The sequence below is a fragment of the Cydia splendana genome, chromosome 7 (assembly GCF_910591565.1).
Source record: "Cydia splendana chromosome 7, ilCydSple1.2, whole genome shotgun sequence".
NCBI lineage: Eukaryota > Metazoa > Arthropoda > Insecta > Lepidoptera > Tortricidae > Cydia > Cydia splendana.
This window is the reverse complement of record NC_085966.1, coordinates 4,647,371-4,661,151: the sequence shown is the minus strand read 5'-3', so window position 1 is coordinate 4,661,151 and position 13,781 is coordinate 4,647,371. Positions and strand designations below refer to the sequence as shown.

The 13,781-nt window shown below is 37.7% G+C and overlaps 1 protein-coding gene across 1 annotated transcript in view; it reads right to left on the bottom strand.

Moving 5' to 3' along the window:
* LOC134791992 (mannosyl-oligosaccharide alpha-1,2-mannosidase IA-like) overlaps window positions 1-12,029 on the bottom strand; it is a 122,776-nt gene extending 110,747 nt beyond the window's left edge. Inside the window, exon 1 of the mRNA XM_063763102.1 lies at window positions 11,285-12,029. Coding sequence (XP_063619172.1) covers window positions 11,285-11,893 — 609 coding nt within the window. The 5' untranslated portion in view covers window positions 11,894-12,029. The remainder of the gene's footprint in view (window positions 1-11,284) is intronic.
* Between the last annotated feature and the right edge of the window lie 1,752 nt (window positions 12,030-13,781).

Genomic DNA, 13,781 nt, shown 5'->3' with positions numbered 1-13,781 from the left:
CCGTGCAATTAAATGGTGAACTCAGAATAGTCTGAATATGTATGTATGTAATTGCTACACCGTTCATGTGACGTCATCTACTAAAATGGCGCCCTACGTCTCCAATACCAGTCTTCAACATCACACGTCTCCGCCAACTTTTTGCGGTAAATGTATATCGGGTCAACACGAACCACATAAACAGAACGTCATAAGCGACGGGGACCAACCGGCGCATACGACGTTACGTTACGAAGAGAGGTACCGTTACTCGTACTTACTAATAGTAATGCCGTAAGCGTGCCTCGATAAACCGAAGTGGGTCGTAGCGGTATGGTTACTAACCTTGCCTAATGGGAACTTGATATCTTGTTTTGTTTTTATATTGGTTTGATTGATTGTTTTTGAAAAACGGTGTCTTTGTTGAATTAGGCTAGGGCAGTGGTGGGCAAAGTACGGCCCGCGGGCCAGGACCGGCCCGCGAAAGGATTGATCTGGCCCGCCGCCGGGCATTTAAAAAAATGTATAATATGGCCAGCAATATAATAAAAATACATTTTTGCTGTACATACATCTGACCCTTCTCTGAAATTCCTTCAAGTTTTGGCCCCTCATGAAGAAAGTTTGCCCACCACTGGGTTAGGGGGTCTCCAAACAACGGCGAGCGGAAAGGACGTGGGAGGGCCTGGGTTTTAGAAGCTGTAATTAAAAAAGTAAAAACCAAGTTATGCCTATGAAGCCGATGGTCCCGGGTTCGAATCCTGGTAAGGGCATTTATTTGTATGATGATACAGATATTTGTTCCTGAGTCATGGTTGTTTTCTCTATATATTTAAGTATTTATATATTATATATATCGTTGTCTGAGTACCCACAACACAAGCCTTCTTGAGCTTACCGTGGGGCTTAGTCAATTTGTGTAAGAATGTCCCTATAATATTTATTATTTATTTATTTATTTATAAATTAATTAATGTTATGGGACAATCTTAAGGGGCCCACAGATTACCAGTTCGCCGGACTATATCACTATCAACCTGTCAGTTAAACGCAAAAGGTGACAGTTCCGAGCAACTGGCAGGCTGATATCGTCCGGCGAACTGGTAATCTGTGGGCCCCTTTACACAACTACCTAGCCCCACCAACATCAAAAAGGCTTGTGGTGTGAAGTGTGAGGCTAGATGACGAATTGATGATATTCGCTTCGCAACGGCCTAATTGACAAAAGATTTACTAAAATTCAATGCATTTTTCATTCAATTATCGAATTTAATCCAGCTCAGGAAATGGGTTCACCAACACCAGGCTAAGATTGACAGTTCTTTTATACGCTTCGCTGGTTTTTGCTTTTCTTTTGAATGTCAGGTGCGCTTTGTTGATTCTAAAAGTGTAGCGACAAAGCGCACCCACGTATGGAATTGAAGCGGCTCCGAGTTTACAACCCCCGATTTAAGTTGTCAATCGGAGTTCCGTAATGTTTTTAAAGTGCGAATACACCTATAATAAGCTTTGATTTTCCAGTTTGTCCGATCGATCTGTCATTCAAAAAAATCAATAAAATAATTAAACTTGATAAATCTTGACAAACGTAAAAATTAAAAGGTATCTCACAATGATCGTCACATTGAAAACTAGAAACAATAAAGATAACAAATAATAATCCAGAAAAAAACAACGGGTTGCACTCCGGGAGTGCCGGCAGAAGTGAAAACTCAATGACATTGTAACAGTTTTTCGATCAGGTCACGTGTCCGTCTTACGAAGCGTCTTACGTCTTACGCTCTCGCGAGTTTATAATTTTTTCCCCATCACAAAAAGTGCACAGCGCCGCTAAAGAACTACTGAAGTCTATAGCCAGTCCATATCGTCACTACTTTGATTAAATCTCGTGTGTCACACTGCTACTCAAAGTTGAAAGGCAGTAACTCTGTATGCATCCCATACATAGATACCACATTTTTCTTTTGATTTACAGAAAATACCGCGTTTTCAAAGTAATGCCGATATATTCGTTTACTGATCAAAATGGAATTAATGGCTTTCTCAATTAAACGTTCCTCAATTCATGTGCAGATATCTTGAATAGAAATGTTCTATACCTATACTCTGCATCTTTAGGTACTTATTTAAATAAAAGTACCTAAACAATATCTATACAAATAGCTCCTTAAGCCAGTTGAGGGTAAATGAAACCATTACATGATCAAATAATGTACCTAGGTTAAAGTCAGGCCGTTCAGTGACAGATCCAGGAGGTTTTGTATTTGGTTGGTTAACCAATAACTGTTATAAGTACCCGAAAATGTACAATTTATTTGTTTACTTTTATTTAAATACCTAAAGATACAGAGTATACACACGATATATTGGGTCCTTACCTATGAAATTGGCGTTTTTGTTCATAGATATAAGTCTGATCCTAGTTTTTTTTTTTTTTACAAAAGTACATACACAATTACAATACAACTACAATATGATTTCGCCAAACTGCTTGACAGCAATTAATTGTTATTTTTTATTGTTAAGTGTTCAGAATTAAGCCTTGAAAATAGGTCTTTTCATGTGCTGTCGGTTCGAGTATTAAAATTACTTATATTTTTCTAATGGTACCAATTTTCAAGAAATGGAGATATTGAAAACATACCTTAAAGGTGTCAAAAATTACTGGAAAAATTTTGTTTGGTTTGAATTAGCCATCAAAAAAATATCCGCAAAATTAATTGTATGGAAATTCGTGTTTCGTTGAAATTCTCCGAACAAAACGCCAATTTCATAGGTAATGACCTAATAGTACAACTAGTGTATTTCCGTCGAACAAAGCAAAAGCACGAAATGTAGTCGGCCATGTTTGTGGACAGGCTTTGTCGAATGTTTACACATAACACAAGCAGGAATAATACGTGACTGATTGGGTGCTGTTTGGTTAAGGACGGGTGACGGCTTAATCCTTACTTATTCTTTTTTGTATGCGTTGATAGAAATACCGCGAGCGACAGCTCATTTCACAGTTTACCTGTGCAAGGAAGGAATATTCTGAATGGACCACGCCAAATAACCCGACTTTAGGAAAGCGTATTGACATCATCATCATAATTTAAGAGCATGGCTCTTGTCGGTGGAGTATACCGAGTATGCGCCAGTTTTCGCGGTCCTCGACCAGGTTCGGTCCCTATAAGACTCGACATTTGCTTTTAGTTGTTGTGTATAGCTTGCTCGTGGTTTTCCTCTTCCTCTTCTCGCTTAGATCTTGCCTTCTAATATGGTTTTAAAGGTGTCGTGTCTTATCAAGTGACATATCATTTTGCCTCGTCTATTCTCCATTCTTCTCCACAAGTCCACAACCACATCTTAAAAGCCTCTAATCGTTTGCTATGAAACATGTATGAAAAACAAGTTGCGGGGAGTATAAAAAGGCGTGTTACGCGAGAAATCTTTTATAAAAAGTGATCATATTAAAACGAAACAGGAGCTGAGTTTTAAATACTTTAGGTAAATATACCCGTCTCGCTAACGGAAGCGGCACCTAAAAGTAGTGCGATAAGGACAAGGCGAAAAATCCTGCGTAAAAATCTCAAAAATCGAGGTTTCGTACTCCTCTGTTTCCTCCTCCAAAACTTAACCAATCGTAACCAAATTTGGAAATCTAAATGATTATGAAATTATCTGTGTCGGACCGTTTTGCTTTTTTGGCTAATTGATATCAGTTTTGAATGCCACGCCTCTCATTGCGGCATAGTCAATTAGGCCATTTTGGCCATTTTTGAAGGGCTCTAGCGCCTTAAAAAACAAAAATATCAAAAAAAGCAAAACGGTCCGACACAGATATTGACAATATTAATCTGTGTTGAAAAAATTATTGCTCTAGCTTCAAAAACCACGGAGGAAAACGAGGAGTACGTTTGTATGGAGAAATGACCACTCCCGTTGGCTCTTAAGCGGGTACTAGTATTGTATTCCGTGAACGTTGCGTTTTCAATCTACGAAAGTAGAACATCGGTCTCAGACAGCAGACATCGGAATCCAATTCCCACTGCCGTTGACATCTGTATCGGTTACACTTTTGCATAAAGTTACATTCGAATTGACATACATACGTGTTAAAGTAGGTTTGCAATATATTGAGTCAGATATATTTCACTTTGCCGAAATTTACGGTCAGGTGTCATAAACCTTTTGATCTCCTTAACCGATGAGATAATACATGTAATTTTGATAGGTATTTTTAATTTTTTAGCTTTAGTTATCTTAATTGTAGTTCATTTTAGTTTTATATTCATTTTATAACACTTATTATAATTATAATAAATGAGTTCTTTACTACTGTAATTGCTATACATATTATTTCATTGGTTTTTCATGATCTTTCAGACAATAATTTAAATACAAACGTCGGAAGCTTCAGACTACCAAGACGTAAAAAAAAATATTCTTCCGATGACACAAACATTGGTCCTAACCGGGATTTGAACCCAGGGTCACTACTAAATAGGTTAAATCCTTTCTCGTTTTATAGCCTTCACAATTAAGGTCCCGTTCAATCCGATTGCCATTTGATTAGAGAATTGATTCAAGAATCAATTCAGGTACCTATAATTCTTGAAATAAATAGAATAAGCACTTAAGTCTTCATCTTCAGGGATTGAAACTCAAAAGGCGAGGAGCCCGTAAATTCGATAAAAGTCAACGGCACAACGAGTTGAATGAACTTTAAAAAACAAAAGATCGATGCCAAGAATCGTCTTATAGGTGGGCACTTACCTACCTAAATATTTACAAGAGTTTTCTGATGTAAATCAACGGTGCTTGACTGCCTATAAACAAAGCACTTGATAATCGAAACATTCGAAACTGCTAAGTGTTTGAGTTTTGTAAGTGTCGAAAGTTTCTCGTAACGTCGAGGTTTCAAAGTTTCAGCAATAAACGAGGCGGTTTTCATCTTAATCACGCTCTATTTACTGAAATTCACTGCGGAATAATGGCAAAAATTACTTCCCTATAAAATCATCTTTATGCATTTCAAGAGGCGACGAGGCTCTAATCATTTTTAGGGTTTCGTAACCAAACGGTAAAAACGGGACCCTATTACTAAAACTCCGCTGTCCGTCTGTCTGTCACCAGGCTGCATCTTATGAACCGTGATAGCTAGGCAGTTGAAATTTTCACAGATGATATATTTCTGTTGCCGCTATAACAACAAATACTAAAAACATAATATAATACATATTTAAGTCTGGCTCCCATAGAACAAACGTGATTTTTTTGCCGTTTATTTGTGTAATGGTACGGAATCCTTCGTGCGTGAGTCCGACTCGCACTTGGCCGGTTTTATCGAATTCATCAGTTTATTATATACCAAAATGTTTTAGAAAATTGAACCGAGCCGCAGTTTGCCGACCCCTGGCGTGATAGGAATTTCTCAAGTCAGCTGTACAATTTACGTCAAGACTCAAAATTGACTTTGTTCCGCACATGTGGGTCAAAGCGATTCTGCGTGATATGCATGCGTGCATGCTTGTTACGCATAAAGTTACTTGAGTTGAGCATTACTTGAGGAAAGCCTTAACTTCGTGTACGTTCTTTATACGAAGTACAGTCTCCATCAGATATATCGGAGCGGCCGATGTGCTCAAAAATATCTGAACACGCGCTCTAACGCCTTGACAATAAAGGCGTGTTCAGATATTTGTGAGCGCCTTGGCCGCTCCGATATATCAGATGGCGACTGTACACTGGCGGCCAAAATTAAATATGTATCTAATTTGTTACAACTTACATAATGTCGCCCGTCGCGGGGTCGACGGCCGACGAATTACCGCCAAGACGCGAGAAAAGCCTCGACTCGTACCTATTTCTTTATACGGAATACATTGGCGGGCAAAATTAACTAAAGGTTATTGCGTGATATGAATGTTTGTTACATTACGCCCGGGGTTGTCGGCCGAGCAATTAGCGGCAACCGCGAGAAAAGTAGAGGCTTGACTTTGTTTACTTATTTACTTACTTCTTTACACTGAGTCTGAGTACACTGGCGGGCAATTAGTGTGTCCAAACTATTTGTCTTGCCATTGCGTGATAAACTTTATTTGGCAGCTACAACGTAGATCAAAGGGTCAAATAAGGGGTATTACTGCAATGTTCTGCCGCCAGAGTACAGCACTAAGCTAGCTAATAAACCATAGAGTAACTTATACAAACGGTGCCTTAAACTGTTTTATGACAAGTTTTACAATGACATTGATGCATCAAGGCGGTTTGTTAACAAGGGCCTGCCGGGAAACGCTAAAATCGAAATTTAGTTATCTGCCTCTTTATCGCTCGAATAAGCAAGAGTGATAGAGAGGTTAGATAACGAAATTTCGATTTTCTTGTTTCGCGGTAGACCCCCAGATTGTGATGGATAGTGGTAGTGGCGCCCCCTACGCAGAGTTTTGCGTAATATTCCCTATTGGGGACTTGGGTAACTGTTCACGATAGAGTAAGCGGAAATACCTAATGGTAGTATTTTTGCACGCAAGTGTACCCATCCCGCGTAGCTCATACCTCCGCCTATAAAGAGTTTACGACTGTCTCACATGTGATGTGACCCACCTGTTTGCCAAGACGGTGCGTGACAAGCCCCGTAGTCCCCATAAAACTTCATATTGGGCCGTTAGGCGGTCTACATTGTGCAGACGGGACGCCGCTATACACGGTGGCTAAAAAATAACTGCATTCCCGCTGCCAGGGAGGTTTTGGGATTATACTGAGCAACTTTTACTATGGGACCAACCCCGAAATCGCGAATAAAATATTTACACCCTACCATACAAAATGGACCAACCAAAATGTATGAAACAGCCAAATTCTTTTTTCGCGATTTCCGGGTTGGTCCCATAGTAAAAGTTGCTCAGTATAATAAATAAATAATTTTTCAATTTCCTACGGGGCACCCCCTTATTTTGTTACACTTATTATGCTGATAAAATACACCAAGTTTCGTAACTTTATCTCAACTACAAGGGGGTGCTCAACCACTTTGAAATTTTGTATGTTGTATGAAACCCAAAAAAAAGTGTTTATTATTCAGAATTTTATTTAAGTATATGTTTTCACCCTATTTGCACATATCACTTATAAGTTTTAAAGTAGAAAAACATTTTTATTTCTATTTTTCATAATTTTTCAAAAGTAAGATTTTTTGGATTTCACCTTATAAAATCATAAAAAAAAATAGAAATAAAAGTGTTTATTTACTTAATAACTTTTAAATCACACTTTCTAATAATGTCAAAACTACTACTTACATAAAAATCTAAAAAATAATAATTTATTTTTTTTGGATTTCATACAATTCCCCCAGGAATTAAAGGTAAAAACAATGAAATTATATCGCGGTAGACCCGTTTGTGCAATTAAATATGTGTACAAAACGCGAGAGTTTAAAGTGTTAGATTTCATACAACTTTGAAAAATTTCAAAGTGTTTGAGCACCCCCTTGTAGTTGAGATAAGATTACAAAACTTGGCGTATTTTGTCAACATAACAAGTGTAACAAACTGAGGGGGTGCCGCTTCTTCTAGCTAGAGTTGAATTTTTCCCATACAAACGTGAACCAACCTAGTATACGTGTATAGCTCTGTCTCGCTCACACACCGGAGCGGCATGCGGATCCTCATCAGTGTGATAACCGCGTTGTCCGTTGCCATTTGACGGACGCAGACGAATCGCTAATGACGGCAGCGAGTTTTTGTAGCGATGTAGCTACATGGCTTGGTATATTCGTGTTCTAAATTGTTTAAGAGTTTATATACCTACCCAATATTTTATTTACTGTTAGGCGACGCTGCGTGACGGGCACAAAACCTACACTTAGGTAGGCATATACTTTTTTAATACTGTCTCTTTACCGTCTGGCGTCTAGTAATATTTTTTTAGGATCACTTACATATCCCAAAGTTTTTATCTGCGTCTGTCTGGTCTTAAAAATGTACGTATGTCACAGACGCTTAGGGTTGCCAACTTTTTTTTGGTGGAATATTGTATTTTCCGGAATAAGGCATCAAAAATATAGTACACTTAAAAAAAATATAGTACTTTTAGATAAAATACTAAACATGAGTGTAATATACGTTTAATCGGAAATATAGTATTTTAGCGTACTATATATTTTTCCAAAACTATATAGTACAGAGAGCCAAAATATAGTACAATATTATATAATATAGTACGGTTGGCAACCCTACAGACCTTACCTTAGGTATATTAAATTTGATAAGGCAGACACTTGACATTAAGCATTTATAATCATGTTGACCTTCATAATTGCAGCAAAAAACAATAAAAATAGTGTGTGTTAAAATGCATGAGAACTAAGATTATTTCAAGGATAATTCGAAAAGTGTATACATGTTTATGATACTGACTATGTATACAACCCACTTATTCATAAACACGCTACAAACCTCAATTAGCTAATAATCGTTTGTCCTTATCTGACATTTTGTCTTATGCATTTGTAAGAAAGGGATAAAACATTATTTAACTAAATCCGGCCCGTAAAGTTTTATGAATATGGGGGTAAGTGTCTTGGCATAGGTCGCTGTTAACTTATACTTGTGTTTGAATAAAGAATAAATAAAAACATGTCAATGCAGTACAAAATAACAACAAAATTATAACTTAAGACTATAATAGCTAGGACTAAGGATAGGGTATTAGTATTACTAAAATATAATTTTGCGTGAATGAGGTAAAATGATGCAAAATAAATAGAAAACTGATGGTCATGGCCGTAGCGTCAAACACGTTTTAGATGAAACAACACACACACACACACACAGCTAATTCTGCTAACTTTTTCCTTAAAGCTTAAGTATATTGATGAAGTGACTCAAGTGACTGTCGGTCCAATTCCAACAATGCTTATAAGACTTCACAGCGATACGAGGGTCGGGTTCGAATTGGGCCGTGTGCCAATATGAACTTTAGTGGGATTTGGATAGGTATTACATTATACCAATTAGGCGAGTGTAATGTGAAAAATATGCTCATAGGTACTATCACAGGACAACCCACTATTGTATATCGTCAGGTGACAAGCAAAACTCACTAATTACCACCACAAGTTCATAGCCATAGTGAACCATATTAGTACTTACATAAGGTTGATTTTTGTTTAATTATTTTTTAGTAATTAGTGAGTTTTGCTTGTCACCTGACAATATTGATCTTAAAACTTTGTATTCATTCATGGATGTTCAAATAAAAATCCAGACCTAACATATCAACAACTCCAATTAAAAATTAAGTAGGTATGTACCTGTATAAAATCAATTATTTGATTCAGTTTGTTGCTGTTATATTAAGAAATTTAATTGCTGTTTTTTAAACTGTAAAATATCATCCTTCAATGTAACATTTGACTACGAAAGGCCTATTGCAAAATTATTAGAACACCAAAAACTAAGCCCTGTGAGATAATTGTATCCCCAAGTATTTACCAATATACAACACAATAGAAAACCAGCATGGTCCGCAGCAGCTTGAAACAATAGCCAAGTAACAACTATACTATTAATAGCTTGGGAATAGGCAGGTAAGTTTATGTAGGTAATGGTAAATAATAGGCCTTATTAACACTTGTGGCATTATAACTTCATTGATAACATTATACAGCAACTATTAATATCTTAGACCTGTTAGATGGTTATATATGTTATAATCTGATACATTTGGATCATAAAATAGGTAATATAAATAACAAAATAAAACTACACGACTTACCTAGTGGTTCAGCCAATAATATAATTCCAATAAAAATATTAGTCCTTATAGATGAAAAACTAAATTATTGTATTTGTTTTTCATTCATATGGAAAGGGATAAATACTTACACCCAGCTTTAAATGGTTAGAGCCATTTGTTATATTTAATGTTTCATTGACACTTTCAGTGCCGGGCGCCCCGTTTCCAGTACAAAATGAACACATATACATGTTCTTGGCAGTGAATGTGTTAAAACAGCTTCAATGAAGTTGATAATAAATTCACAGTCATATTTCTTATATAAACTGTATTTTATTATGGATTCCATTGATTTTGCGTTTTTGAGAGAATTGATAATACTCCAAAAATTCAATTATTTCACAATTCATAAAAATTATTACTTATTTTTTGATGATTAAAATTATAACAGAGCGCACAAACTTGCTATTGTAATTATTTAATATGGTTTGATAAAGCTACGCTAAGCTAAGGATACACTCAAATTTTATCAACCTAATAAGCTGGTATAATTTTTCAATTACAAAAAACCATTTTCAAGTAATAATCTAAATTAAATTAAAATGTGACTACAGTTGTTCAATCGAGTACGACTTTTAACATAACATCTGTCTCATTTACATAATATATTTATCTTGCTTATTCAATATTTGCATTCTGGGGCCCATTTCTCTAATGGTATTAGTCTAATATTATTAGTGTGTTGCCATGGTAACCCATACGACTTGACAGGGGCCTATTTCTCGCACGATATTAGACTAATAATATTAGTGTGTTGCCATGGTAACCCATACGATTTGACAGTTCGTGGACTAATAATATTAGTCTAATACCGTTCAAGAAATGGGCCCCTGTTCGTGGACTAATAATATTAGTCTAATACCGTTCGAGAAATGGGCCCCTGTTTGAATATTATAAATGACTAATGAGGATAATTAATTTGTGTATTTGCCTTTTTTTTTTCTTTTTCGTCCATCAGGACAGGCTAAAGCTCTAAGCCATACTGCCTAGTCATAAGTGGATTTTTTGTCTTTTCAGTAAGTTCAATCCGGTAAACGTCTTCAGTAAATACTATTCATATTAAGTCAATTCCGATATTCTTCAGTAGTCTTCATTTTCAAAATACTTTAAGTAAAAGCATCTCTTCCAGTTATTTGGTCATATCCATTATACATGTTGTTCGTAGTTGAGTTTTGAGGATCTTGTAAGGCGATAGCTGGACGTTACAAGGGCCTGCGTGAGCTACCCATCGTTGACGCCAGAATGGTGGTTAAACGCGTTTTATGATCAATTTTTCATTATCTGCACACTTCCACATTAATTTACTGCATAATACGCTCAATCAATATTACACTTTGAACAACATTAATGAGCAAAAACAAAGAAATGAATCACAAAGCGATACAACCAATATGGCGGTCAATGAATAACCTCTTGTGTATTTGCACAAAATTACCGCTAAGCAAATTGAATTTGTTGGCTTAAAGGACTTGCATGCAGGCCATAATTGATTAAAAAAAAAATGAATTTGTAAATGACTTACCTCTTTAACAACTCCTAGTTTATGCTTGATGTCCGGATCAGCATTTGAACTCAGCGCCACAACTGCATACTGGTTCTCAGAGCCTTCCAATTTAGGCTCAGACGGGGACACATTTTTGCTGGCAGCATTATTTCCTGCAGCGGGCTCCTCAAGAGCATCCACAGGCCTCTTACTTGTGCCTTTAGATGAGGAGGCCGATGGCACAGCCTCAAACTGAGGCCTCTCCAGCACTTTCATGCCCATATCCTCCTCTATCTTAGCACGTAGACGGTTCCTGTCCTCAGCCACGTGAGGATCCTCCCCGTCCGACTCCCCGTGGTGAGCAGCCGCAGGAAAGTCTCCCAACTCATTCTGCGCCAGCGGAGGCGGCATCAGCAGCTCCGGCCCCGCTTTCTGAATACGTTTGTACACATTATACACACTATCGTTAACACTCGTGGAACTTTTGAATTCCGGCAAATAGAACAGCGCTCCTAGCCACACGATTCCGAATGTCAAAAGTACAGAAACAATCAAATATTTCTCCCGAAGGCGGAACGACCGCCGAGATATGGACGGCACTGGAACTCCGTTAACAAAGCGCTGGTACGATGGTAATATGCCCGTCATATTTACGTAAACAAATGCCCTAAGGTTCTACGGTAAATAGTTCGTGGATGACAGGTCATGCAGGCGACCCGTCACTAGCGGTCGCCATTAAACATCTGCCAAGCTGCCAACAGAGTTGAAGGAACACAGCGCGCTTTTCCAACAACGGAATACCGTACACAGTGTTTGACAGTGTTCTCGTCGTTGTAAAGTGGACCGGATCGCCAGAAAAGGCACACAATAGAACACAGTGTCATCAAAACCGGTTTGGTAGAAAGTGTTATACAGATAAGTTATATTTTAGTGGGATACCATAGCAACTGCTTTAATTTCTACCATATACGTGTATAACGTAAACACGTAAAGTGCACGTAAAGTGTAGTTAGATCAAGCTAAGTTGGCAGCGATTTTGATAGCACAGACTGTGCAGGTGTTATTATAAACTTCAAACTTGTGGCGTTTAAAACAACACTTGTACAGTCTGTATTATCAAAATAACTGTCAACTTAGCTTGGTCTAACTCTAGTTTCCTAGTAACTAACCCAAATTATTTGTAACTTGTAAGCCAACTGTCATTACAACTACGCGCACATGGAATTGTGGCACGACGCACGACGTTGCCAGCGACAGAGGAGACGCCACATCACGTCGCGTCGAGGTCACCAATGTAGTGTACAAAGTAGAGAGAGCGCAATAAAGAGTACTCTCTGTCTCTCCAGGCGGGTGTAACGGCTCGGCCACATCGAGCGACTTGCGATGGCGGGAGCGATAACCATAGGTTGGAGCGAAAGGTCCGATCGCTGTGTCACGCTCCAACCTATGGTTATCGCTCCCGCCGTCGCAAGTCGCTCAATGTCGTGGCCGAGCCGTTATACATGAAGATCGAAGTCCACTGACAGTTGGTTAGAAGTTATATTTATAGTATAATTGACAATCGGAACTCCAGTCCGTAAGCGCAATGTAGAAACTATAGAAAGTGTTAACGCCATTTGTTACAATGTTCTGGCACTACGTTGCTAGTGAAATAGGAGACGTCAAGGAATTTATATTTATTTATTTGGTTAAAATGAATACATAGTTCATCAACTTATAACTCGTTAGTCAGAGAAAACTTCCTAAATAGGAAGTCCCAGAGTCATTTTTGCTGTTTTGAATTTGGTTTTATTTCATTATAAAGTTTAAAATTCGATTTTAATTTTATTATTTTTGGTATTTTTTGTAATAAATCCAGTGATCATATTATATTAAATTAAAAATTCTACTAAAACCAATAAAATTTTACCTGCGGCAACATTCTTCGAAGTGGCGTCTACAGTGCCATCTATCTGTTTTACTATGAACTCGATTGAAACGTCTGGATAGTTCATATGTCAAATGCAATGCAGTGTGATGCGCAAGGCTACCTCTATAAGCTTATACAAAAACCGCCAGATGGCACGCTAATTAAAAATGGTTTTAGTTCAATAGTTATTTAACAGATGGCTCTACTGTTAAATTAGGCACACCGTACGTTCGGTAAATGGGAAGTGTCACACTACAGTATTTTCAAACACGATGGCTACAGTGACACATCAGTTTTAATACAATTTTTGTACTTAATCTTAAAACGCCAAATCTCCCAAAATTGTATTGAGGTGACATGACTGTGTCACCGACGTCACCGTACTCATCGTGTTTCAAAAATACTGTGAGTGGCGTTGATTAGTGCGCTAATTGTGGTTGGTGCAACTGACCTGAGGGCCTGCCGCGAACCACGTTCGACGTGTTGCCTCCCTGTGTCACACTTACGTACGAATTTACAAGTGCGACAGAGAGGCAACACGTCGACCGTTGTGTTGGTGGTGGTACTAAGTTTTTAGTGAGATTAAAATGCTAGGGTACTATACGTCGAACAATCAAACTGCAATCA